At 44.3% G+C, this 27,952-nt stretch overlaps 1 protein-coding gene across 6 annotated transcripts in view; it reads right to left on the bottom strand.

Moving 5' to 3' along the window:
• Window positions 1-27,952, bottom strand: part of LOC105999834 (HLA class II histocompatibility antigen, DR beta 4 chain-like) — a 108,616-nt gene that overhangs the window by 28,629 nt on the left and 52,035 nt on the right. For 2 of the 6 annotated variants that reach the window (XM_013034958.1, XM_013034959.1), the window contains exons 3-5: window positions 25,163-25,444; window positions 24,087-24,197; window positions 22,728-22,751 (exon numbers count right to left, since the gene is read on the bottom strand). In XM_013034958.1, coding sequence (XP_012890412.1) covers window positions 22,728-22,751; window positions 24,087-24,197; window positions 25,163-25,444 — 417 coding nt within the window. Of the gene's footprint in view, window positions 1-21,853; window positions 22,163-22,727; window positions 22,752-24,086; window positions 24,198-25,150; window positions 25,445-27,952 lie in introns of those variants that run through there. The other 4 variants (XM_013034961.1, XM_013034960.1, XM_013034957.1 and 1 more) reach the window with 3 other exon arrangements.

Below are 27,952 nucleotides of genomic sequence, written 5' to 3'. Positions count from 1 at the left end.
GGGCGGGGCAGGTCCCTCACACTGACACCTGACATCGCCAAGTCCACCAAGAACACAGCAGGCTGCAGACCCGGGAAATTTCCACCCATTCCCCACAAAACGTGGAACAGTCCTCCTCTCTCTCTACCCTTTATTCAGAATCTACAACCTCCCTTCCCCAAGGGAGAGGATCAGAAGCTCGAGCTTTCCCTCCCAGGGTTCTTATTGTGTCATTCTAGCAAGGCCAAATGTCTCCCTCTTGACTGGGGGATGGGGGAGTGGAGGGATGGAAGAGAAACAGGAGAGAAACTATGGAGAGAGAGACAGCAAGAGGCACCTTTGGGAACAGAGTGGGAACAGACTGTAGAATGTCCTGAGGCCTCTGGAGAGGCCTGCTGTTTGCAGAGAGTCCTGGGGAGAGTGGAGAGGCCTGCAGAGAGGCAGGAAGGAAGGAAAAGGAAAGGCCTGCCCCAATGGAGGTTTGGAGGTCTGGAGGTTTGGAGGTTTGCAGATGGGAAGTTTGGAGACTGACTAATTGGGGGTTTGCAGACCAACAAATAAAGGTGGAGGCTGTTCTTTGGAGGTTTGGAGGTGAAGGCTGCTCTTGGCTCTGAGTAGCTAGCCCATGACAAGGTAGTCACAGACCCCTTTCTAGTGTAAATAAAATTCTTTTGTTACCTATAACCGTGCCTCTGAGGATTGTCTCACTCCCAGGTCAGTACAGTTGGAGGCCCAGCAAGATAATCCATCTGGAGGGCAGCAGGCCTTGGCTCCCAGGAAACCCCTCATAGGTGAGCACCTCAGCCCTCAGGGGAGAGAGCCTCCCTCCAGCATCTGTTACCCAAGGACCAACATAGACAGGAGTCATTAGGAAACTCTGCAGGGGTAAGTCTGGGCAGGCCTGCGTCTGGAGAGACTCATTGGAAGGCTGGACACAGCACTACTTCCCAAGTCCAAGGCCTGGATGAGGTGTTGCCCCCCACCTCCTGGGACTTCCTCAAGAGGTCATCTGAGGCTTCCTAGAGGTCATCTGGGACCTCCTTTGGAGGTCATCTGGGACATGTAGGACATGTGGATTAAGTGTGTGAGGCTACTTGTCTGTGTTTGTTTTTTATGTGTATCCTGTATATACCCATACTTACTCCTTTTTTGCAGGTTGGGAAAACAGTATCCTAAGTTCTTGTAAGTGAAACTGTAACTGAAAAATCTTCTGCCCCAGTGTTACAGGCCCCAGAGGAAGACCCACTGGTGCACTCCCTGTTCTATTCTGTGCCATTAGCACCTGTGATGTGAAGTCCCCACCCCCACCCCCATGCCAGAAGTGGTTCCTTGTTCCAGCCTGAGGTAGCAAAGGTGGTGCAGTCCCCTTACTACCCCTGAGACAGGAGCATGGGGGAGACTGTGGGCAGGGCCTGTTTCTAGGGTATGTTCCCTTTACAACTAGTGACCTGTATAACTGGGAACAACAAAGCAGTGTTTGTCACACACCAGCCCACCTGCAATGATGCCAGCAACTTTTACAGCAACTTTTACACTTTGGGGGAAAGAGACAAATCTGGCGCAGTGCCTTGAAGGCAGCCCTTGGACCACATGGTTCCACTGATGACCCAGTGCTTTTGGAGCGAGTCTTTCCCCAGACTCACTCAAGCTGGGAATCCAACATTGATCGACATAAGGAGGCACTTACCAATCATTGCCAGACTCTGTTGGCAGGGATATGGGCAGCAGCTAGGAAGCCAACTATTTTATCTAAGGTGAGTGAGACAATACAGGTCCCAGAGATTCCCTCACTGCTGTTCTAAATGTCTATTGGCAGCCTATAGGACTTGTATGCCTACAGGTCCTGAGGGCCCAGAGAATTATACAGCTCTAAATATGACCTTGGTTACCCAGTTGGCCCCAGATATAGGAAAAAGCTTGAAAGGTTGGAAGGATTTGAGGGAATGGTGTCATCTGAGGTGGTTGTGGTTGCCCAGCAGGGGGTTGATTAAAAAGATAGAGTAGCAACACCAGGACAGGGTTTTTATTGCAAGGAAAACAGACACTGGAAAGGGATTGTGCAAAGATGGAAAATGACAGGTTAACTTAGGGAGTTATCTGCCTGAAAACGGTGTCCATGTCTCTGGGAAACATGGAAAGGAGCTTGGGGCTCTGAAATCTAACCTTGATGAACTTAAAAACCTCTGGCCAGGGGCACTGGTAGCTCACCACTGTAACCCTAGTTACTCAGGAGGCTGAGATCTGAGGATCGCAGTTCAAAGTCAAAAGTGGTGCTGTGACTCCAGTGGTAGAGCACTTGCCTTGAATTGAGGAGTTCAGGAATAGTGCCAGGCCCAGAGTTCAAGCCCCACAACCAAAAAAGAAATCAGCTCTCTGAACTTAATGAAAAATGTGGCGAAGACCAAGAAAAAACTCACACACTCCTGTCTGAAAACACTGGCTTGAAGAAGACCCTGAACCTCCAGTACATGCCAGTCAAAACCACAGAGAGGCTAAAAGCACATTCAACAGCATGCTGGAGAGAACCAAGAGAAAATTATTGGATGTGAAGAAAAGATTTGAACATAAAATTCAGGAACTTGTAAAAGCCAAAGATGAGAATGAAGTCCTCAAAAGGAACCTGGAAACTCTGAGAATGAAATGAAAGCCAAGTACTTCAGCTTGGGTGAGCATGAGCCCAAGCGGGGGGGCAAGGGTCAGAAGCTGAAGGAGCCACAGGACACCAAGGCTGCCATCCTGGCTGATTACAGGGGAAGCAGGAGGAAATCCTGATGCTGCACGTAGAGATCATGACCTGGAAGAAGGAGCTGGACATGATAGAAGAATGTATTAAGCTTGAGTGCATGCCCATTATCAGCTTTTGAAGAGTGTAGGCAGAAATTCAACACAACAGAGAGAGAAATAAAAGAGCAGAGAGTGGAGCAGACACAGAAGTGCCATGTCAGAAAAGCAGAGGCCAAGAAAAGTGAGCAGGCTTTCCCTCCATGAAGTCCACTTCCCACAATTCACCAGGTGAGGTTCCTCTCTTACACGCCTTCTCCACATGTTCTGTCTTTCCAGCATTTACCTGTTGGCAACTTTCTACATACATTACATAGGCTTGGCAGGCTGAGGCCACACTGGTTTTCAAGACAGTTGTAGGCAGTGGCCTGGGGCAATTTTCCAGGTGACAAATAACCAGATATAAGCAGACATGGAAGGCTTGAGCCTGGAACCACTTTTTGCAAGTGCAGTCTCCACATTCGCATAGAAAAGGCCAAGAAAAGTAGCAGGAAAACAACAGGCTCAAGAAGGAGATTGTCACTTACCAGAAAGAGTTACAGGACACGAATCCTCTGATAGGGAATGCCCAAGAAATGGAAAGAGCAGTAGGCAGAAAAACAGAAGAGGAAACAAACAGTTGAAAGATCTGTCAACAAATACACTGAAGGGAAGAATAAGGAAGAGAAGCTATTAGATGAAAAGGCCTAACAGACTGCCAAGATCCTCACCATACAATGTCTAATTCAGAAGCAGCATGCCCCAATGGAAAAGGTTGGAGGTGCTGAAAAAGCCTCTCAATAGCACTTAAAGGAGGAGCTGAAGAGCAAGCAAAGGAGCTGTGAGAAGGAGCAGCAGGCTGGGAGCAGGCTGCAGCAGCAGTTGGACAATCAAAGCAACTCTCCTGTGGCCCTGGCAGAACACTTGCAGGTTAAGGAGGCCTTTGAGAAGGAGGTTGGATCATGAAAGCAAGCTGGAGAGAAAAGGAGGAAGAAGAAACCAAAATAAGACAGAAGAAGTCCACAAGCTCCAGACTGAGGTTCAGAGTACTAAACAGGTTTTAAAGAAATTAGAGACTCCTGAGGTTCAGGGAAACCACTGAGCCTATCAGGTAGCTTGGGAGGCTGCCCCAAATCCAGTGGGCCCCTACAGCTTCTAGTCATTAAGATGAAAGGAAGAGGTGTGAAAAACAGTGGTGAAGTATGCAAATGGGGAGACTTCACTTGTGAAAAGTGCTTACAGGCTCAAGCCTTCTATGTCTGCTTATATCTGGTAAATTGCCCCAGGCACTAAAACTGTCTTGAAAACCAGGGGGGCCTCAGCCTGCCAAGCATATATACTGAACATAGAAGGTTGCTAAGAGGTAAATGCTGGAGAGTCAGAACATGTGGAGAGGGTGCATAAGAGAGGAACCTCAGGGTGACTTTTGGGAAGTGGACTTCATGGAGGTAAAGCCTGGAAAGTATGGGTATTGGTAACTGTTAGTACTAGTAGACACTTTTCCAGGCTGTTCTGAGGCATTCCCGACAAAACCAAAACTGCTCAGGTAACAGATAAAAATGACTCCATGAAATAATTCCTCAATTCAGCTTACCCTTAGCAATGGAGTTCAACAATGGGCTTGCCTTCATGGCCAAAGCCACTCAATTATTAGCTAAAGCCCTAGGAATAAGTTGGAAGTTACATTGTATTTATAGACGTCAGAGTTCAGGACAGGTGGAAAGAATTAATTGGACCTTCAAGGAAACTTCAACTAAAGTAATTACAGAGAATGGCCATGACTGGTTATACCTCCTCCCCTTTGCTCTCCTCCAAGCAAGATGCACCTCTTACCCACCCCCTATAATGTAATTTATGATAGACTACCCCCTTTGGTTCCTAAACTGGGGGAAGCTATATTAACAGAAATGTCTAACCACAATCTTGTACAGTCACTGCAACATGTTCTTTTGTGTGCCTGTCCTTTGGTAGCTGAGGCTCATCAACCTCCTGCGAAAAACTCCACCCACTCTTTCTCACCTGGCCAGCTGGTGTGGGGAAAAAGGCATCATGCTCCTGAACTGGAGCCCAGGTGGCAAGGACCTTACTCAGTAGTGCTAATAACATTGTCACTATTAAAGTGGCAGGAAAACAGCATTGGAGCCATTACTCTCACGTGAAACAGGCAGTGGAACAATATCCAGAGATGGATGCAAGATGGTTTGTTCAGATACCTGAGGATGTCCTAAACATAAGGCTTACTAAGTGTTAACGTTTCTAACAGGGATATGATGCTTTGCTATGCTTGCCCTTGCTTGTTCTTAATGCATTACTAAGACTTTCCATGGGGAGAGCTTTTCTGCCCATTCCTTTGTACAGGTGGCCTGTTATTATCTGTTGAAGTTGTACTTTAAACCTGTTAGATGAGGGGAAGAAGGGAGTTTAGGGTTTGCCCCAAAAGAAGGATGTAAAAAATCAGTGATTTGATTGGACATGAAAACCAGCAGGGAATGTGAGGACCAGCCGGCAGTTTGGCCAGCACTGTGCTGATGTCATTGCCCCAGGGCCGGGCTGCTGGAGGGCAAGGGGTGTCATGGAGCAGTTGGGCAGTGGGCAGCTTTGGGCAGGGTGTCAGTGGGCCGTTGGAGCCAGTGGAGTGGGGGATGGTCAGCCTATGTATAGGCTGTGCATTCCGGGTTATGGGGTGGAGAGAGAGACAGCAAGAGGCACCTCCCAGAGCAGAGTGGGCAGGGCCTGTGGAAAGTCCAGAGGCCTCTGGAGAGGCCTGCAGAGAGGCCTGTGGGGAGGCAAGAGGCCTGCAGAGAAGGAGGAAGGAAGGAAAAGGAAAAGCCCACCCCTTCGGAGGTCTGGAGGTCTGGAAGTTTGGAGATTGGCAGACCAACTAATTGGAGGTTTGCAGAACCACTAATAAAGGTAGAGGCTGCCCCTTTGGAGGTTTGGAGGTTTGGAGGTTGAGGCTGCTCTTGGTTCTGGGTAGCTAGCCCAGGACAGGGTAGTCACAGGTCCCCTTTCCATTGTAAATAAAACTCTTTTGTCACCTTTAACCATGCCTCCATGGATTTTCTCACACTAAGGTCATTACAGAACCAGAAGATATGAAAAGCAAGATCCATGATGTAGTCCCTTCCCCAAATACCAGCACCCCACCCATTCACCTTTCCTACCCCAGAGGCAAAACAAGCCCAGAGGGCAAGGGACCCCTGTGACATTACACCACATGGCACCACACACACCCCTCCACTTGGGTGCTGTGCTGGGGACCATCAAGCAGGAGCTGGGTAAGGACTTGGCCCTCACAGCCCCTACCCTACTCCTGCTGGGTGCCTCCATTCACTCCTTCCACCTCTGGTGCCCACAGCGCTTCATCCCTTTCTTCACAAGCCCTATCTGGAACATTCCGTGGAAATATCCTTAGCATGGATCCTGGGGCAGGCCTGGGCTGCCCTTGGGAATTCAAACAGGGAAAACTCACCATCTGCCTTCCACTCCTTGAGCTTAAATAAATGAAAGTAAGGCACAAGAGCCAACACTCCGGAAATTATCCAGGAATGGGAAATGTCAGAGTATGGAGTTCTATGACCAGAATAGCAAGAAGAACCAACATGGAATTGGGAGGCAAGGAAGGACTGTGGGGAGTCACATTTGAGGTTTGACAGGGAAGGGTAGGAGGAACTGAGCCAGAGGAAGAGTGTAGTGAGGGCATTGGTTTTGATAAACAGGAAATGAGATAGAAGGATGGAGAGGACATTTTCTCTTTCCTTTCTAGCTGCCATGTAGTGAGCAGTTTCCTCCACCACACCCCCCACCACAGGCCTTAAAGCAATGGAGCTAACAGACCCCCGACTGAAATCTCTCTTCTGCAAAGAATCCTTTCCACTTAGTCATTTGTTTGTGTGAGGTAGTTGGTCATAGTGACAGAAAGCTTACCATCAGTAACAACAGTAAGCCAGACCGCAATGGCTGACACCTGTAATCCTAGCTACTAAAGAAGCTGAGATCTGAGGATCACAGTCTGAAGCCAGCCCTGACAGGAAAACCTGTGAGACTCTTATCTCCACTTAACCACCAGAAATCTAGAAGTGGTGCTGTGGACAATTTTGGATAATGTTCATTAGCAGTATGTGTATTCTTTTAAATTAATATAGTAAAAACATAGAGACATTTTAAATCCAAGGTGCTTTGGCTCAAACTGATAGTAACCCTTATCAAAAAAGCCATCTTTTAAAAGCCAACTTCCTCTACCTTTTTTTTTGTCATGGGGATGTACAGAGGGGTTACAATTAAATAAGTAAGGTAATAAGTACATTTCTTGTCAATCTTGTTACCCCTTCCCTCATTTTTCTCCTACTTTACTTCCACTCCATTTCCAACATATTATCTTGTGTATATTGATGTTGCATTGATTCTCTTGTCCTTTGTCTCATTGTTCTGTTGTTTTCCTTCCCTTCGCTAATTCAAATAAATGCACATACAATACCAGAGTACCCAAATCAACTACGGTGACAACAGGAGATATACCATAGGGGGAAGAACATACAAAAGAAACAAAAAATTACATAGTACATTAAAAACAATAACAAAGAAAAACCTCTTATGTCCATGTCTTGGAGTTCATTTCACTTAGTGTCATCCTAGATAGAAAAATCGATTTTTTAAATTTCTTCCCTCTTTTTGAAATGTTTAGATTTGTTGTGTCCTCATCACACATCACCCCAAACATGTCCCCAAACAATAAACACATATACTCTGTGTAGAAACTCTGCCAGTTTTATTGAGTGTGTTCTTAACTGGTTTTCAGGACTTGGATTCTCATTTCTCTTGAAGATATAGATACAGATTTACTGAAACATGTAATATTAGAATTTATATGAATATACATACATATACATATGTTTGTATATATATATACATATATATATATACACATGCACTGGAATGTATTGGGATATATAGATAGGTTTTCACTTGGTCAACATCTGAAATTTCCAATCATTTCATTGATGGCTTTGTAATCACTAAACTGCATTAAGTCATCTTCACAACACATTCCTTCTTCTCACTGCCAATGTCTTTGTTCTACTATGTATCTATAGTAATCACACTCACTTCATTCAGCACTCCAACTACTTGCAATCTGATTGGTATCCAATATCCAGTTCCCAATATTCATTTTAGAACCACCCCTAGCCAGGTATGGGCCTCTCACACTTGTAGTGAGGACCCCACGAAATGGGAAAAATGAGAAGGGAATCATCTTGCTGGTTCACATTTCTAATCTTAGATATTCAGCAAGGTTAAGATCTAGAGGATCATGGTTCAAAGCCAAAATGTCCTCCAGACTCCAGCTCCAGCTCCAGGTACCATTGCAATTTTTGTCATTAATGAACACACACTCACAAGAGTAAATCATTCTGAATTTCCTGGAATAAATAATAAATATTACTAATTTCCATTTTGAGCACCTGGGTACAGAAGCACTGGTGTACTGGACTGTGCAGCACACAGAAGCTCATCCCTAAGTGTCCAGTACAGAAGGGAGGGATTACCCTCTACTCTGATGGGCCTGTAATCTGGGTCAAGCCCCAACAATGTGACTCTGGTAAGTTACTTAAACCCTTTAGGTTTTAGTTTGCATTGGTACATAGATGGATAAATTTCTCAGGCATGAAAATTTCTACTTAAGAATCAGGCTGAAATAGATAGGCCTGCGAAAATGTTTCTATGCTCCATGCCAAAACAGCACAACTGTTCATCTCTCTATTCTTCAAAATATAGTAAATATATTCTAAGCCACTAATAAATAAGAGCTATGGGTCAAAGGACCTTTATTTTTTCCAGAGCAGACAGGTAAAGGTGTGGCCAATGCTTCTGTGTAAAGTAAACCAACAATTTCTGCACTCATATTCTCTCAGACTTTCTGACTCCCATTCCACAACACAGCCTTTTCTACAGGCACTACTTAGTCATGTCTTCTCCAACCCTCACTTCCTCGGTTCTGCTCTCTTCAATCCTTGCAATCTAGTTTCTTCCTCAACATTCTTCCTACAATCAGGGTGAAGGGTAGGGGACCCAGGGCTCACTTCCCTGTCTCATTCCCCCTGTGGCTCCTCCTGGGTCTCACCACCACTGGCCATTCCCTCTCCCCGCTCCCTCGTCCTCCACCTCTTCTACCACTCCTCCTCCTCCTCATTCTCCTCCTGCTCCTCCTCCTCCTCCCCCTCCTCCTCCTCCCTCCTCCTCCTCCTCCTCCTTCTTCTCCTTCTCCTCCTCCTCCTCTGTCTCATACTCCTCCCTTGTCCTCCTTCTCCTCCTATTCCTCCTCCTCTTTCTCCCCCTCAGAAAGTTGCCTTCAATTCCCATGGGTGACTTCTCTTTGATCTTCTTCCAGGGTCCCTGATCACTTTCCTCTGTCCCTTTGCTGCCCACCCTTCTTGGTTCCTAGGCACGATCTCTCCCTAAGTAACTTCTTTGACTTCTGGAAATCTAGCCCAGTACTTGTGTCAGTGATGCCAACATAATCCCTCCCATCTTCCACTCACCCTGCACGCAGCTCTCTTATGTTCACCTGACCCTTAACAGCTCCACACAGACATTTCAAAATCATCTCATACTTGACCTTGTAGCTTGTAATTGACTTTTAGCTTGTAATTTTCCCCTTGAAACCATGTCCTGTTGCTGTCTTGCCTGTCTCTGCAGAAAGCTCCACCAACCTCCTGACTATTAAGCCAAAATTCTCAGGGATAAACTTGGTCCTTTCTCTACCCCCTATGGATAATGCATACTTCATGCAAAGCCCTGTCCCTCAAATCCATTAGATATTGTCTTCATTATATCACACCACAAGTTTGCCTTCTCCAAAGAATTCTGCTATGATCCTAATTGGTCTACCTATGTCCACATGTGAACCCTGATAATCCAATCTCACATATCAGCTAAAATTATTTTTAATTCCATATGAATTAAAATGCCTCCAAACCACATAGGAGTATAAGGAATATTTAGGTTTGCTTTGTGCTGATCCTGGGGCTTGAATTCATGGTCTGGGAACTGTCCCTTAGGTTTTTTGCTCAAACCTGTTGCTTTACTAATCGAACCAGGAATCTGCTACCAGTTTTTGGTACTTACTGGGAGATAAGAGTCTGACAGACTTTCCTGCCACTGCAGGCTACAAACCATGATCTTCAGATGTCATCCCCTGAGTAGCTAGGATCAGAGTCATGAGCCATAGTGGCCCAACAGCATTTAGGTTTCTTAACCTGTCTCTCAGAGCCCAGTAGGATTAGTTCCTGCCCTCAACTCGGTACCACCTCACCTTCTGCCACCTGCACCCTATACTCCTGTTCACTAAAATGAAGCCACTTTGAATGCTGGGCTCTCCCTTAAGCCCAGGACACATGGTGCCACATTTCCAAATTCTTCTTCTTCCTCACCTTGTCTCTTAGGTCTTCAATTTGTTGTGTTCTCTCTCTTATTCTTTCACCTAACTGCTACTCTCTTGGAGACACTTCCCTAACAACTAGAGTTGCCTGAATCTCATTGTCTTTCTTCCACAATCCTGATTGGATCACCACGAATCCTGAGGATACCTACTCTCTCAAACATTTTTTTAAAATTATAGGCTTGTAGATTTACTGCCTCACTTTCCTGTCATTAGAGGAGAATACTTTGGGTCAAGAACAGAAATCAGTATATAACTTACTCAAGATCTTATCTGTGATCTAAAGGAAAGCACCAGGGCTCTGGAACTTGACCTCAGTGGCTGACCTGGAAAGCAAGCAGTGTTTCAAGCTGCAGCACTCTTTTTTTTTCTTTTCGTTCTTCTCTTTTTTGTTTTTGTTGCTCGGTCCTGGGGGCTGAATTCTGGGCCTGGGTGCTGTCCCTCAGCTCTTTAGCTCAAGGCTAGCACTCTATGACTCAATCAAGAGCGCCACTTCCAGCTTTTTCCGTGAATGTGGTGCTGAGGAATCAAACCCAGGGCCTCATGCATGCAAGGCAAGCGCTCTACCACTGAGCCACCTTCCCAGCCCCTGCATCACTCATATTCAATGTCTTCCACATCCAGAGAAATTTAAAGGAATTTCCTCTTCCTTCTAACTCTAAGTATCTACAGATAAGGAAAAAGTGAAATAATCAAGGAAATTATTTTTTATGAACTCTGCTGGATCTCTCAGAAACCTGTGCAAAGCTCATGCATTTTTTAGTAGTGTCAGTGAAATGACTGTCCCAAACAAAACAAAACAAAACAAAAGAGCAAATGGAGATAGAGGTAAGAAGACATGGCTAGTTAAAGGAATACAGACTTTGGATTCTAAGACTCTGGAAGGCTATGAGTTCCCATTGCCTATTGGTGTCTAGCCTCATGAGTTGAAAGCAGCCTTCAGGTTTTCTTTGTATCAATGCTGCCTGCACTGTGCTGTTCAAAGCACATGACATTGCTGATATTTTGGACTGGGGCATAATTCAAGTGCTAAAATCCTTGCATTGCAAGCCTCAGTTCAATAAGATCCAGGGCTTTCAGAAACAATTGCTGATATTTTACTATTTTGACTTTTCAAACATTCGATTTTCAATATTTACTTCAAACTAGCTCAATCCTGTCTTATGGGCTCAACCACAGAATGTAGGATATATAGGAGAAAATGGTAACACATATTGTAGGTTAAGAACAAATTCTTAAAATGAATCCTTAAGAACAAATTCTTAAAATGAATCCTTAAGAACAAATTCTTAAAATGAATCCTAACCTGTGTCAAATTTTTGGAAAGATGCCTTAAGTAATTTAAGGCACAAAGAGCAATTGGCAGCTGTTCATTGTCTATAACACTGTTTCAAGGCAAAAGGAACTCGATTTCAGCTACAAGTCGCTGAACTCAAGAATACAAGATGATCACTAACCCCACCATCCTTCAAGGCATCCCCAACACAAGGACACAGGCTTTCCGAACACCAGAGCTCAAGGACAAAGAGAGAAGATATGAAGTGCAACTCCTGGCAGAATCTCTCACTGGCTCTCTGACATTTTCAGGAGAATGTAGCTAGTTCAATATTTAACTTTTTAACTTAAAACAAAAAAAATAGAGCAGAATTATACACTGTACCAATAGACTAAAAAGAAAAGAATTATTCAGATAAAACAAACTACAACTATAATATAATATGCATATAATGACATCTTTTTTAAAAAGAAATTTCTTTTCTGGCATACTTCAATACAATGAAGGCAAGGGGTATATAGCAAGTTAGTTTCGAATTATTTTTAAATCCACTTAAGGCCTGGAGGGAATATGATCTAAGAGTAGAGATTTTACAGGAGAAGACCTAGAAAATTGATTCACACATGCCATTGAGACAAATTTCATAAAGGAGACAAACTTTTTTTTTGGGGGGGTCCGGTCCTGGGGCCTGAACTCAGGGCCTGGGCGCTGTCCCTCAGCTCTTCACTTCAAGGCTAGCGCTCTACCACTTGAGCCACAGCACCACTTCCAGCTTTTTTTCTTTTTGCTTATGTGGTGCTGGGGAATCGAACCCAGGGCATCATGCATGCAAGGCAAGCACTCTACCACTGAGCCACCTTCCCAGCCCCAGGAAACAACCTTTTACACTCCTGTTTGGTGGAAGTAATTTGGATTTCATACAAGTTAGATCAGAAATTATTGAAGAAACTCAACTATTAAGGGATTTGTCCTGGACAAAATGAGGAAGCTACCCCCATCCTTCCCCCACCCATAGTATCTCAGCATCCGAGGTGTACACTTACGTTGAAGGTCCCTGGTCAAAGCCATAGGAGGGCTCAGCACCATCAGCAGCACCATCAGAACTGCCATGTGGAAGCCTCCAGGGAGCCATGGGCACAGCATGCTGGAGATCTGAATGAACCCTCTCTACCCAGATCCCAAGTAATCACCAAGGTACTCATTGCTTTGATGCTGGATTGGCCAAACTCCATGTGGACAAACCAATCAGCACTAGAGATGAAAAGCATCACCCGTTGCTGGGTAGAGGGTCAATATCAAGGTACTCTTCTGAAATGTGGCCATTTCTTTCTTTCAATAAGTTTTGTATTGAATATTTTAACTCTTGAACACACACATATGTGAATAGTTTTATTTGGGTCACTATCCTGGTCTGGTTGGGTGCTAGTCAGTGAGTGATATGTTCACAAGGTTGAGCCTTGTAGGGAGCTCATTCAGTCACCTTTCATTTAAAGACAGATGTTTGTACAACCACTCCATCCCCAAGCTCCAAGAGCTTATGGACAACTTTGGCAAAGCAGCAAAGAACAAAATTAACCCACAAAATCAGTAGCCTTTCTGTACAGTACCAACACACAAGCAGAGAGGGAAATCAGTCAAACAACTCCATTTGAAATAGCCTCAGAATAAAATATCTAGGAATAAACCACCCAAAGAGGCAAAGACCTTTATAGATCAAATGATTTTAAAAATATGAGGATATCAAAGATATCATCAGGAAATGGAGACACCTTGCATCTTCGTGGATAGCTAGAATTAATATTGGCAGCATAGTCATTCTCCAACAAGATCTACAAATAGGATGCAATCCCCATCACAATCCCAGGGAATTTCTCTGTTGAGATAGAAAACAATTCAAAAATTCATATGGAACAACCAAACTCCCCAAATAGCCATATTATTCTAGGCCAAAAAATCAAAAAGTGATGCTGTGTGTGTCGGGGACCACTGACCTCCCTAAGCAAGGCTGAAGGCACCCGTGGCCACTGAGAAGTCACCATGCCAGGGATGCTTAAGTGGCAAGGGTCACTTGGGCAGAGGCAAAGTGACCACGCACAGGAGATCACTGGGCCTCGGCCCTATCCCTGTTCCCAAACCAGGAAAAGAAGACAGCTGGTTGACTCAAGGATGTTAACTTAAGAGCTTGTTTATCTCTCACTTGCTTCTCTACCAGAATGGTCCCACTTCTTTCTGTTAGAGAAGACACTTATCATCACTAGTTATATATCAAGTTGACTGCCTTTCTTCTAGGTCATGCTGGATAGTAAAACTCTCTTAGGAGATGAGTGAGGGGCTTTTGTCCTCTGAGAGAGTGCCTCCTGGCTTCCCTGCTTTGATTCCACCCATTCTCTTTCCGTCTTTCTTTCTCATACTGGGCAGTCTCACATCTAGGAACCTGATTACCTGGCTGCACTGGATGCCACAGATTCACCCCTAAACAGACATCACCAGCAGGGAAGGCCTGCTTCCAGCAGAAAGACTACCAGTGAAGAATCATAAAACTGCAAAGTGCAGAAACTACAGCCAGCCGAGGATACCTTGCTCTGGAAAGACTCACAAACATGAGTGGGCAAGGAAGAGGTGAGAACACATGGGTCACAAATGGGCAGAACGACTCTCATGAACCTTAATGTTCTCTCCTCCATGGTAAGTAGATGCAGACACTGTTCAGGGATTTCTGAAGCTTGATTAGAGAAATTGTTAGAGGCTGTGCTTAACTATAATCCCTTGTCTGCATACAAGCATTATAGATCCTGAGTGCCAGGATGGAACTTTGAAGAGTTTAACAGAAACACAGCAGTCAGGAGCCATGTTCCCTGTTTCTGTGTTTTCTTTTTGGGGTCTAGTCAAACATGCCTTAACATGATTCAGAAATCATAAGGAAAATCGAACACCTTCAGTGCCTCATAAAACAAACTCATTCCTTGAATTGAAGGACTAAAAGAAACAATTATGAAGGGAAAATAAAAAAAATATTTTAAAGAGGAGAATATTTTAAAAGGGTTAATTTATCTGTAATCTAATTTGGCTTCAATGTAAATTGACATGTAAAAGGCTAAAATGCTGTGGTGTAAAAATAGGTCACCCCTTAAAATGGGATAATGTTTTTAAAGAGGGATTTTAATAAAGACTATTAAATCAAATTAACTCCTCACAAATTCTAAGCCCTTCGTTAGTCAAAATGACCCTCTAGAAGATTCATAAAGGATCTGGGAATGGAGCCTCCTTCAGGAATTCAGTCTGGACACCCTCCTCCCCCCCATCCTCCCATTCCATTCTCTTTACCCACCACTAAGACTAAAGGCATCCAGGGAGTGTTCAGTGTCAAGCTGTGCACTGAAATGAAGCCTTGCCAAGAAACTTGTTCTGGACCTATTGTATTCTTGGCTACCTAGGTGTGCTTATAAGTGGAGATTCTTTTTGTTGTTCACAAAAGTTTTCTGTTTTTTTGTCATTGGTTTTTCTATAACTGGCCACATGACTCTATCATGCATTGGGCAAAAATATGTCATTGGCCATTAGAATCCCCCAAAACTTAGGATCAGCATTCTTTTCTTTTCTTTTGTTGTTTACCTGGGGCTTGCACTCGGGGCCTGGGTACTGTCCCTGAGCTTCTTTTGCTCAAGTCTAGCACTCTACCACTGGAGCCCTTCTGCTTATGTGGTAGTCAGATATCGAACCCAGGGATTCATGCATGCTAAGCATGCACTCTACCATTAAGCCATATTCCCAGTCCCCCTTACAGTCATATTTAAACACAGTCCTATGTGCATTTTAAAACTTTTTGTGCACAAGTGTGCATGTGTTCAAAAGAATTGTGTATCTTAATACACAAAACCTTCATCACTGGAATCAAGAGTTATTTGGCTGAACAAACCAAAAGCAAAAGAAGGCAGCTTTAAACTCAGATTGTAAGGAGGTCTTAAGATTTTGGTCTTAAGGAAAGCATCCAATGATTCTTACAAACATGAACACATTTAATTAATAAAGGAGAGCTTTAAACCTATTTTTCTTCATGAATACAAATTGTCTTTGTAAACTATGCTAGTGGAGTTCAAAGATTTTGTAAAAGTTATTTCCAATCTAACTTACAGGAAAAAAATCAGGAAGAAAAAAGAAAGTATAAAGAAAATGGGAAGTTAAACATTACTAAAGAATTGGAGGGTTGGGAAGGTGGCTCAGTGGTAGAGTGCTTGCCTTGGATTCACGAGGCCCTGGGTGCGACTCCTCAACACCACATAAGCAGAAAAAAAAAGCTGGAAGTAGCGCTGTGGCTCAAGTGGTAGAGCACTAGCATTGAGCTGAAGAGCTGAGGGACAGCCCAGGCCCAGAGTTAAGGCTCATGACCCGACCTTCCTTCCCCCCCACCAAAAAAAAAAAAAAAGAATTGGAAAGGGAATTAGGAAACAAAAAGTGGTTTCCTTTAGAAAAGAAAGGATTTGAAGAGTGAGAATTGTATTAAATGTTTGTTCCAAATTGGAAAAAGGAGATATTAAGACAAATCTAGACTGTTCACTAAAGTAGCAGATGGTGTGAGTATGTATTGAGTGTTATAAGATAAAGCTTATAAAACATGAGTACAATTGGTATGTCATTAAGTTGGCTGTGACTTGAAAACTGATCTGAACAGTTTTCTAAAGGATAAAATCAATCCACTGATGTAAAACTAAATAGAAACTAGCCTAAAGTTCATTAAAGTATCTGTTTATGTCAAGGTTCTGTGAATAGTCACATTTTCACTGATTAAATAAAACTAAAATGCTAAGAATTATTGCTGTCTAATATATTCTTCTCCAGCACATAAGCCACCTTGAATACTAAACTAAAATGGACACCAAACAGGTTATTTCTAAATTAATAATACCACACTGAGCAGGCTTGTGTCTGTGCATTCCTTATTATAATAATAAAAAAGGCTTAGTGACATCACACTACTGTATACAATAAAAATAACTACATTGTTGAATCAGTCACTGTTTCACACTTCCACCATGACTACTCTTAAGTCTTTTGTCCTGACACATTTTACTCTCTGCAGCATTTATAGCCAGGCCCACAGAATGATAAATAAATCAAGTATTTATTGGTCAAACAGAGCTTTTATTCCTAAGAACTTCTAGGTAATAACTAGTATTTGTTGATCTCTTTGTTGCTTCAATTTAAAGTAAACGGGTCTTACTGGCACACTTTTTGTTGGTTGTGAGGCTTGAACTCTGGGCCTGGGCACTGCCCCTCAGCACTTCAGCTCAAGGCTAGTGACCTACCACTTGAGTCACAGCGCCACTTCCTGTTTCTGGTGGGCTATTGGAGATAAGAGACTCACCGACTTTTCTGCCCAGACTGGCTTTGAATCATGATCCTCAGATCTCAGCCTCCTGAGTAGCTAGGATTACAGGCGTGAGCCACGGGCACCAGACTCTCCTAAACTTCTTAAACAAAACTTTCTCACTTTGACTATTTTACTTGCAATAATCAAGGAGTCAGCCCTGTGGAGCGACATTATGGCTCTTGTTCCTCTGGCACAGCTCCAGCAGTGGACTGAAAAGCACCTGAAGAATGTAAATGGAGGTTGCCAGACCCATGAATAACTTGGGGTAGAGGATGGGCTTGTGTCTTAGTAGAATTTGAAGCAGCTCCTTTCTGGGAGGTGTGTCAAGCCTAGCCATGGTTAGGGAAGATCACCATGCCTGAGACCTTTACAACATGACTCTGAGTCCAAGTGGATAGTGAGCCCTACAGCCCTGGAGACACCCCAACCAGCAAAGCAAACCCAGTCACTTTGGGACAAGTGAAGAAGGTACTTCACAAAGTAGAGAGACTTCACTGCATCAAGCTAACCTGCCTACCAGTCCATCAACCTGCTGGGAGCAACCTTTGCTAACCTTTCCCTTATAGTACCAGGGGCTCGAGGAGAACAAGTATTGAGCCACAGTTCCTACCCCTCCCCTGCTGAGGGCTACTGGAGCCAAGTTATAGAAACAGCCCAGATGTCCTACAATAGAGGAATGGAAGGAAACAATGTGGTACCTGATGGGAATCTGCATTGCTCTCAGGATCAATATTGCTCCCCTGGTTGGCCCACTGACTCACCTCCCAACCTCCCACCCCAGGGGACCTTCCCACAATTCTCCAGCCCAGTCTCCAGCTCAGAATCTTAATGTAACTTTGAAATCCCACTCCCCCACCCTTTCAGGTTGTAGGCACCTGAGAGATGGGGTAGGAGACTTGCTCAAACAATAGATTCCCAAAGCCAGGCTTGCATTATATACTCATGAAACTCCTTGAACCCTCCAGCTACCTGTGACCCTGCCCCCCACCCACGCCTCTCCACACCTTACCCATTATGCCTCAGTCTCCTGCCTCACCTCAGGTTATTGTATTGTCCCTCTTCAACTCTCTATGAAAGTTGATCTGGTCTGTAAAGTTCACTTTCTGCTCTTTCCTTATGCTCATGTCCTCAGGATTCTGTTTCCTAACAGTACTTATACACAATGGATTTTACATAGACATTAGAAAGAATAGTAGTATGTGGTCTGTAGGGAAAGGGATGGCACTAGAACATGTTAGGTGGAGTAAACAAGCTCAGAAAAACAAACAGCACATCATATGCAGAAGCTAGTTTTAAAATACACCAGATCATAACAAATTCTATGTATCTCACAAGGAGACCAAAGGAGGTTGCTCTTAGGAGAGGAACACAAATACAAAATTCCTATGTACATCTGATCATACAAAATAATATTTATTGAAATGAACTCCAGGGGATGGAAACAAGAGATTTATTCTTTTTGCTGTTTTTTTTCCTTTGATCATGTTTGTTCATTTCTCTGCTTTTGTAATGTATGGAGACACAGAAGTGGAGGGACAAAGGGTAAACAAATGCAGCAATGGTAGCCACTGGACTCTATGTTGAAAATGAACTTTACAATTTGTGAGTGGGGATAGGATGGTAAAACGGAGGGAGGGAAAGGTGATATTGTCCAAGAGAAATGTACTCTTTACCTAACTGATGTAACTGTAACCCTTCTGTACATCATCTTTCTAATAACACTCTAAAATGTTTTTTAAATAAGACCTAAAGAACCGTTAACAGCCTCCATGCCTCTCCGGACCTTCTCTCAGACATGTACATTGGATCATTAGAAAGTGCTCATCTGTCACTATTTTGGATTACCAAAATGGAGTTGCATAAAATACGTCTTCTACAACTTGAATTCTTTCTTGTGGCTTCCACAGAGATTATGCAGAAGAAAAATCACAGTATAACAAGAATCAAACTGAAGCCAGGTACCAGCGGCTCACACCTGTAATCCTAGCTACTCAGAAGCTGAGATCAGAGGCTGGAGGTCCAAAGCCAGCCCAGGCAGGAAAAATCTGTCAGACTGTTATCTCCAATATACCACTCAGAAAACCAGAAGTGAAGCTGTGGCTCAAGTGGTAGAGCGCTTACCTTGAGCTGAAGAACTCAGGGACAGCGCCCAGGCCCAGTGTTCTAGCCCCATGACTGACCAAAAAATAAAAAACATCATAATGGATTTGAAATATGCTGTTTACTGTCCTAGGTTTTCTTTTTTTTTTTTTTTTGGGTCCGTTCGTGGGGCCTGAACTCTGGGCCTGGGCACTGTCCCTCAGCTCTTCAGCTCAAGGCTAGCGCTCTACCACTTGAGCCATAGGGCCACTTCCGGCTTTTTTCTTTTTGCTTATGTGGTGCTGAGGAATCAAACCCAGGGCCTCAGGCATGCAAGGCAAGCGCTCTACCACTGAGCCACCTTCCCAGCCCCTGTCCTAGGTTTTCTTAATATGTCTTAAACACTTCAAAGCACCCAGGAACAACTCATTGATTCTCCTTTACCACAGGCCCATTCTAAGCATTAAGGGTTTCTATCTCAGCTGCAGGATGCTTTCCAGAGGAGCAAGCAGGAGCTCTAACCCTGCCCTCCATCAGAGCTCCTGCCCCACAGAGACACAAACTTCATACACATTGGAGCTACAGAGGAAAGAGAAGATGCTGGAAGACTACTCTTGTCATGATCTAACGTGGGACAGAGACAGCATCATCACAGATTCTGTGGAGCATGGAACCCAGAATCTGTAGGAGAGACAGACCTTTCTAACTCCCATTGAAAGCACAGCATGAACCAGGGTAGGGCAATATGGGGAAATATTTGCACATCATTGCTTCTAAGTCCTGTCAGGCCTTCAGGGAAAGGAGTGTCATGTAACATTGGACAGGTGTCACCGGAGGAGACGTGGAAACACATAGTCTCCATGGAGGCATCATATGCAGAGCTCACAGAAAGGGAAAACGTGGAGGTTCTCTTTGGTTTGGGAAGTTGCAGTATGGAGATCATTTGGGAGACATAGGATAACCATAGGTAGCCACCTGACAAAAAGCATCCCACATTTTAAAGGATGCTGCCTGGAAACAGTGGCCCGTTACCACCCTTCCTCCCACAATGCCACCTGGTTGAGCTCATGTGTGCAGTGAGGCTGAGCGTTCCTGGCCACACCGGGGAGGACTCCACACCGTCAGTGCTGTTCCAGCTAACATGCGTGCTCCAGCAGGGAGGCAAGACACAGGCACATCGCGCTGGAAAATGGGAGACGATGAGCAGATGATTTTCATCCAGGGAGTGCTATGAACCTTCTCCATCCACACCAGAAATAATCAGACTCAAGGTATTCATTGGTTTCGTGCTGGATTGAGTGATCTCAATGTGGAAAAAACAAATCTGCATGTGAGCAGTGGATGCCATCATCAGTTGCTGGGCAGAGTTTCTCTATGAAGGTCTCCTGAAACTCAGAACTTCCATTATTGAAAAGGATTGTTTCAATTTTTTATCTCTGAAGTCTGATCTAGTTACTAGTAGAACTCTTGACTTGAATCAGTATGGAGATTCATCTCTGTGCTAACCAGTGTGAGGCATTCATATATTCAATTCGCATGTTACTTGAGGAAAGAACCATTTGGAAAACTCCTTGTGTGGAGGTGTTGAGGAATGAAAGAAATGGAGAAAAATGACTCTGTATCAGGACAAGTTTAATCTTACCTTGACTCGGTTTTGTAGAAGGGAGTTATCAGTTAACTTCTCACAGTAGAATTTTATTTTATTTATACAGTTCATTATTATTGATGCATTTATTCATGCTTATTTTTATCTTTACTTTTTGAATTATTATCTTTAAATACTTGTACAAAAGAGTTATTTCTTTTTATGGGAGATTCAATGCAACATGTCAGTTGTATGTACAATGCATCTTGACCTATGTCTCCCCTTTCTTTGTTCCACCCCATCTCTCCTAATCCTATCCACTCCTCAATTTACATGAGCCTATTTTCATATATGTACACTGGAGATTATGAGGGCATTCACTCACTTTCCTCTTCTTAATACTTAGGGATATGGCTGATAAACCAAAGGAAGTCCAGAGGCTCCATTTAACAGACTAAGAGGCTTCCAGGTTTATCTGCTGTTTCACTGCTGTCAGTGGCCCTGAATGCATGTCAATAGACACTGGGCTGATGGGAGGCCATCCACATGGCATGAAGGTCTGAAGAGAATCTGTGCACTTACCTTAGCAACAAGGAAAGACCACCCTCCATACAAACTGTACAGAGACTCAGCGACCATATAGGGTACTCAGAATCATCCTGAGACACATCTCCCCCTTAAATTTATTGTAAGAAGGTTTCAATCCCTTTATCCTGCTTTCAGTTTTCATTCTCTCATTCCATTGAGGATAGATATATCCCTTCCTTATCCCATTTTGCCTCTCTATCCTAAGGAATTAGCTGGTATGTGCTTGATTCCACCATGTCTACCTGAGTGCCACCATTACACTGAACAGAAAAGACGCCAGATAAAAACAGAAGCTCAAACTTAACCCTTAAAATAGCTCTCCATATTTTTTACTTTTTTGATTTAATAAAAGATATATCTTTAATAACCATTAACTCTACAAAGTGGAAATCAAAATTTAGAATAACAAATGTGTTATATGTATCATGTAGATCACTCACGTTAAAATAAAGGACAGGGTTGTTCCATACAACAAAACTATACTTTTTTCTTCTGAATTGAACTGCCCAAAAAGTGATCATAATATACAGATCCACAGTTTATGAAGTAGTGAAAATGATTGGATAGATATTGTAATGAAGTAGAAATGAAAAATATATTAAATCAGATTCTGCTTCTGGTTCAGAATAACTTTGATATGTTTGAATTTTTTTCTTCTCGTAATATCAGAAAATAAAACCATATTTTATTTCTTTTGGGACAAACAAGAAACTGTAGGAAAAACCAGTGGGAAATTTTTTTTCCTTCATGTTTATTTGAGGAAAACATAAAACAAAGTATTGTGAGACAGGCCAGATTGGATTGAATGTGGGTAGGGAGGTTGGCAGAAGGTTTGAATGCAAAAGGGCCAAGAGAGAGTGCAGAGCAGACCTTGCAGTCTGCACTGGGCTTCCAGCTCAGGGACAGGAGCTGGGGGAGCCATCAGGGAGGACAGGATCTGCTGGGCACTGAGCAGGGATGAAGCCAGGTCCTGAGAAAGCGTTACTTCTCTCTGAAGAATTAGAGCCAAGCTGGAGTGATGTCATGAGGAGAGGTAGGAGCTGAGGTCCTGCCTTCCAAGCTGTCCACCTTCACTTCAGCTCAGGAGTCCTGCAGGAGGCAGAGGACAGTAAGTGTGCAGACCTAACTCAGAAAATGGCTGCTTTCCCACCATAAGTGCTTCTCATTATAGCATGTGGGAAGGAAGAGGGAAGACTTTCTACCGACTTTCAGCCAATTTTATTGTACAGCATAGATGGGTTTTGTCTTTCACTGTTGGTTTGCTTGCGCCACTTGTGAATCTTGAACACAGGACACTGTCCCTTGGCTTTTTCTGCTCAACTCCACAACTCTAAGACTTGAGCCACAGCTGCACTTCTGGCTTCTTAGTAGTTAATTGGAATTAAGCATCTCATGGGCTTTCCTTCTCTGACCAGGTTTGAATCAGGATTCACAGTTCTCAGCCTCCTGAGTAGCTGGGATTATAGGTAGGCATGAGCTACTATCGCTGGCTCTAGCACAGTTTATATTAAACTCAGAGTGGAGATGGGGTACAGTTCAGTGGTACAGGATTTGTCTGACACATTTCACATTTCTGCTTCATCAAAACTTTGATTCCAGTTCTATGCCAGTATTTCTGCCTTGTGTCATTTGCTGTAGGATTAGAGAACGTTACCTGCTGGTTGAAGTCCAGAGTGCCCTGCAATGGAGACAAAAGGACAGATACTGAACTCTACAGAAGGCAATGCACCTGCAAACACAGCATCCAGGACTCACATCTGCCCCCTGAGACTTCTCTAACACCACTGAGGCAGGAGAGATGGGGGACTGGCATAGAAGAGACAGGGAAAGTTTCTTCTTTTTAATAAATAGAAAAAGGGCCAGACTCAGAAGTTCTAACCAGAAAGCAACTCAAAAAGCAGTGAAACTTCCATCCACTCAAATGTTAAAGCTAGGAGACCTGAAAGGGGCTGCCTAAGCTTTCTCTGGGAAAATGGTTTTGTAAAAAAGGAACAAGCAAATACCTCTGCAAATGCACATAGAAAAGATGAGAGGCTTGTCTGGAGCAGAGGAAGTCCTAAAGCTCACCTAGGATTGTTCCCCTGTTTCAGGAAGGACCAGGGGCATCTCTCTATGTTAGAATAATAAGCAACATACATATGAGCCACTGAGAACCTCTGCTTAGGTGGAGGCTGCCAGATGACATGGCCACACCTATTCTCTCAGCTCCCAATAAGGAAGACAGCAGGGAACTGCTGCCATTTTGAACCTTTAAGTGCCACTTCCTGCATATGAGGAACTGGAAATGTTTTCCTAGCTTTCTGTCTCTCTCTATTTTAACCTTGTTCTACTAAAATTAATCCTTGATAAACACTTTCAGCTCATGAGTCTCTCTCCTTTTCAGGAGACACCATGGCATGCTGTCAATGAAGCTTAGTGACACCCTCATGCGTTCTCTGGTGAGAGTTGCAGAATTTCCTTAGTATTTCAGGTCATGTGAGAACAGGAAACTTCCCACAGATCCCTTGCTGTCCTCAGAACTTATCTCAGTGATACCACTTTTTTTCTTAAAAAAAAAATCTGTGGACTGTGATTCTCAGCCACTAGAAGGTCTAAGGACCCAGGGTCAGCATGCCATTAAGTCCCAACCTGTATCCCTACCTGTTCACAAAAATCTGTTAAGTTTGTATTTCCCCAGTGCTGTATTTCTTCCCCCATGACATACAAACATCTACCCCAGTTGCAACAATCTCATTACTCCTCCTCCTTGGAATATGACTCTCCCCCCAATTCCTGTACCTCATATAACACCTTCCCAACACCTTCTTCTTGGAACTGATTCTACCCCCTGAATTCCCATGGTCCATGTAATGTGACCCATGTGAATGTCCTCTAAGTTTAGTTTAAATTCCACCCAACCTGGGCACTGCTGCTCCCTCCATTCCTGCTTGCAGAGCCCAGCAGGTCTGCCACCCAGGAAATCCTTGAGTCCATACTGCTGGCTCACCTCTCCTTTCTGACAGAGGTTCCTTACCTTTTGAGTTCCTGTGGTAGATGAACAGCCCTGCACCCAGGAAGAGCAGCCCCAGCACAAAGCCCCCAACGCCACTCATCATCTTGCCCTGCGCAGATCCAGATTGGGGCTCTGAAAGGAGATGCCAGGATTAGTTATGTGTGTACAAAATCAGAAATTCTCTCGTGAGACCCTGAGAGTCAGACTCTTGAGCAGATAGAAACCTGCCCCAGAGGAATGAGATTTAGCCATTCCTGGAAACAGGAGAATTAAAAGTCACCCTGAGCCAGGTGCCAGTATCTCATGCCCATAATCCTAGACATTCAGGAGGCTGAGATCTGAGGATGGTGGTTAGAAGTTAACCTGGGCAGAAGAATGTCTGTGAAGCTTTATCTGCTATTGAGCACCCAAAAGCCAGAAGTGGAGCTGTGGTTCAGATGGTAGAGTGAGTTTTAAGGAGTGGAGTGCTAGCCTTCAGAAAAGAAGATAAGGGAAAGCACCAAGGCCCTAAGTTCAAGCGCTAGTACTGGCATGATCACACACACATGCTCATCAACCTTAGTGACTAAAAGGTTCATACACTGGCTTGATGTAATTGTCACAGGGCTGAAGTGCCACCAGGTCTGTGAAAACTGTGGAACTCAGTCATGTTACAGAGCTGGTAAAGGATGACAGAGCTAATGGCAGACAGAGCTGAGACTGGACGAACCTCATGTCAGGAAGGACCCTGCATTGCTACTCTTCTCAGATCACAGTGAACAACCCAGACAGTAGCACCCACACATAAGCTCAGCCGTGAGGCTGAGGCTGGGCCAGGACTGAGGAGGTAACTAGGACCTGTGGTGTCACAGGGCTTTCAGAACAGTGTCCTGATTGACACACTCATGTCCCCATGGCTCATGGGTATATCTAGAAACATCTCAGCCTCCCTGCCTCCAGTGACCTATGCTGAGGGGGAGAGCATAGAATAGGTGAGAATCCAGTGTGGGGAGAGAATGCTGAAGCTGTGGTGTAGGGAGAGGAGCCCTGCCCTCCGCAGGCAGCCAGGTCTGCATCTGGCCTGAGGACTTTATACAGTCACCAACATGCTCACTCACTCCACTCCACGGTGACAGGACCGTCCAGGCTGGGGTGCTCCACGTGGCAGGTGTAGACGTCCCCCTGGTGGGGGGTCATCTCCAGCATCACCATGATCTGGAAGGTCCAGTCTCCATTGTAGACCAGGCCTGTGGACACCACCCCAGCCTTCTCCTCGTGGCCATTGCGGAGCCATCTGACTTCAATGTTGCCTGGGTAGAATCCATGCACATTGCACACCAGGAGGTTGTGGTGCTGCAGGGGTTCAGTCTTTGTGGGGTACACGGTCACCATAGGTTTAACTGGGGAAGAAAAGGCAGAATAAGTCAGAAAGCAGCAGAATCCTCCTTGGTTTACTGCCTTCCTGTGTTTGTCCAACATTCCCAGGTTCCAGTCCTGGCTGGTGATACAAGTTCTAACTGGCAGCAGCATGGAAAAGCAGGCTACAGGACTTGCAGATGGTAGGCTGAATGGATAAAACTTGCCTGACAACGAAATGGAGGCACAAAAGAATGAGGGATAAGAAAACAACGAATGAAGAAATAAAGATGGGGCTCTGCATCTTTGGCTCCATGACCTTACAGCAACCAGAAAGCAGAGTCATAACCATGTGTCTGTCTCAACGACTCCAATTCTCTGGATTTAAGCCAAGGCCAGGCTGTGTGAGAAGGAAGGTGGTTGGATGGGCTTATGCTCTGTCTTCCTGTGGCATGTCCATGACACAGGCTCTCTTTCTCTCTTTCTCATTTCTCTACTGATAATTCTTCCCCTCACCTTCACCATGTGCACACCTTGCCTGTGTTCTCTGGCCCAGCATAAGTATTGAGGTCCCCTTCGCTGCCCTGAATTTCTGGTAACATATTTGTTGCAGTGGTCAGGTAGTCAGAGATTAAATATGTCTTTTTCTGGTTTGGATTCACTGAAAATTTCATAATAATCAGCTGATAGGGATGGAGGAAATCTCCTTTTTCAATCAGTGATAGGGTTCTGTGCCACTGGCCTATTATCCCAGCTAGGAGACTGGGTGCAATGGCGTGAGCCTGTCATCCCCGTGACAGGAGGAGACTCCTGCAGAAGTGAGGTGAGATGGAGACATAAGGAGCCCAACGATAATGTTGTTTCAAATAACTGTCATGAGCAGAGTCGGACATTAACACCAGAGAAGGAAAAAGCAGTTCAACTTCGCGACCACTATACCTTCTGTTAGGTTCTGAGTTCAATAGTGAGACCTGAGACCTGCTATCTGAATCTGCCCTTCCTATGAAGGTGCAAAACCCTGCCAGCTCCCTCAGTGGGTAGAGGTGGACAGTGGGAGGCAAATCTGGGAAAAAGAGGCCCTGCCTAAAGCTCAACCATTTCCCCTAGGTTTCAATAGGCTCCAAACGTCTCCATATTTTAGAACACGAGCAGCACTCGTCTTGGCCGTACTGAAGCATGGTGTAATGCTCAGGAGTTGAGGAGCTCCACAACCACGTGCAACCCACCAGGAAGAATGAAGGCCACTGCCATCTTGATTCTTGACCACCCTTTCCTACCTCGGAACCACGAATTATAGATCTCTCATTTTCCATTTCTCTTTCCTTGCCCTTCTTTTTTCAAAAAAATTTTTTGTTGAGATTAAGTGATTATATAAATTTCACAATATTGTGGAATAGTGATACTTAGGTAAAGTAACAAACACATTTTAACCTTTGTTTTGTTTTGTTTTGTCGGTCATGGGGCTTGAACTCTGAGCCTGGCACTATCCCTAGCTCTTCAGCTCAATGCTTCTGCTCTACCACTTGAGCCACAGTGCCACTTATGGTTTTCTCATGGTTTACTGGAGATAAGAGTCTCACAGACTCCTTCCCAGGCTGGCTTTGAACCATGATCCTCAGATCTCAGCCTCCTGAGTAGCTAGCATTACAGGCGTGAACCACTGGCACCAATCCACAGTTTAACCTTCACAAGGCACCTTGTCATTATCATGGTCCATACACTTGTGAACTCTACACATTTTGACGATACAACTATTTCTCCCAAATCAGGAGACATGTACATTTCTTTCCTTTTGCTTAGTATGAGCCATTCCCTCTTTCTCATTCCCCCCCCTCCCTTCGCTGCCCTTGAGTTGCTTAGTTCACTTTCATCCATGTCCAGCGCAGCTGATGGCCTCTGCTCTATGTTACCCCTGTTTCCCTCTGAGTCTGTGCCTCCTCCTGGCTTCCCTCAGATGTGCACATGTGTATTCCATATGCGGTGCCAAGAACATGGAGTCATCTAAAAACAATGCCACAAAATAAGAAGAGCTCCTTTGTTGCTTGCGTACTGTTTCCTTTGCCATATGTTGTCTTGTTTTGAATTTAACATCCACATATCAGGGAGACCATGTGCCTTTGTCTCTCTGAGCTGGGCTTATCTCACTCATCATGATTTGTTCTAGTTCCATCCATTTCCCTGCAAAGGCCATTGTTTTGTTCTTTTTAATGGCTGTGTAATATTCCATTGTATATAGGTACCACAATTTATGGAAGCATTCATCTGTTGTGGAGTATCTGGGTTGTTTCCATATTTTGGCTATTGTGAGCAGTTGCTTAGCCCTTGTTATATTAAGAACAGTCCTTGCTGAAACTTTCCCCTTGTGGGACTGTTTTTGTGAAAGGCTCCTGAAGTGCCTTTCATGAGTGGATCTCAAGGGCCTGTGGATTTTCCTGGGCAGGGGTGGGTTGGAGCCCTCACCTGTCATCTGATGACAGAAGGCTCACAGGCCAGCCTGGGCATAAAGTGGATCCTCACTGTAAATAATCAGGAGGGGAGGTGGTGGAGACCTG

The sequence above is a fragment of the Dipodomys ordii genome, unplaced genomic scaffold, assembly GCF_000151885.1.
Source record: "Dipodomys ordii isolate 6190 unplaced genomic scaffold, Dord_2.0 Scaffold202, whole genome shotgun sequence".
NCBI classification, from domain to species: Eukaryota; Metazoa; Chordata; class Mammalia; order Rodentia; family Heteromyidae; genus Dipodomys; species Dipodomys ordii.
The sequence above is the reverse complement of the archived record's forward strand: the minus strand, read 5'-3'. Positions and strand labels throughout refer to the sequence as shown.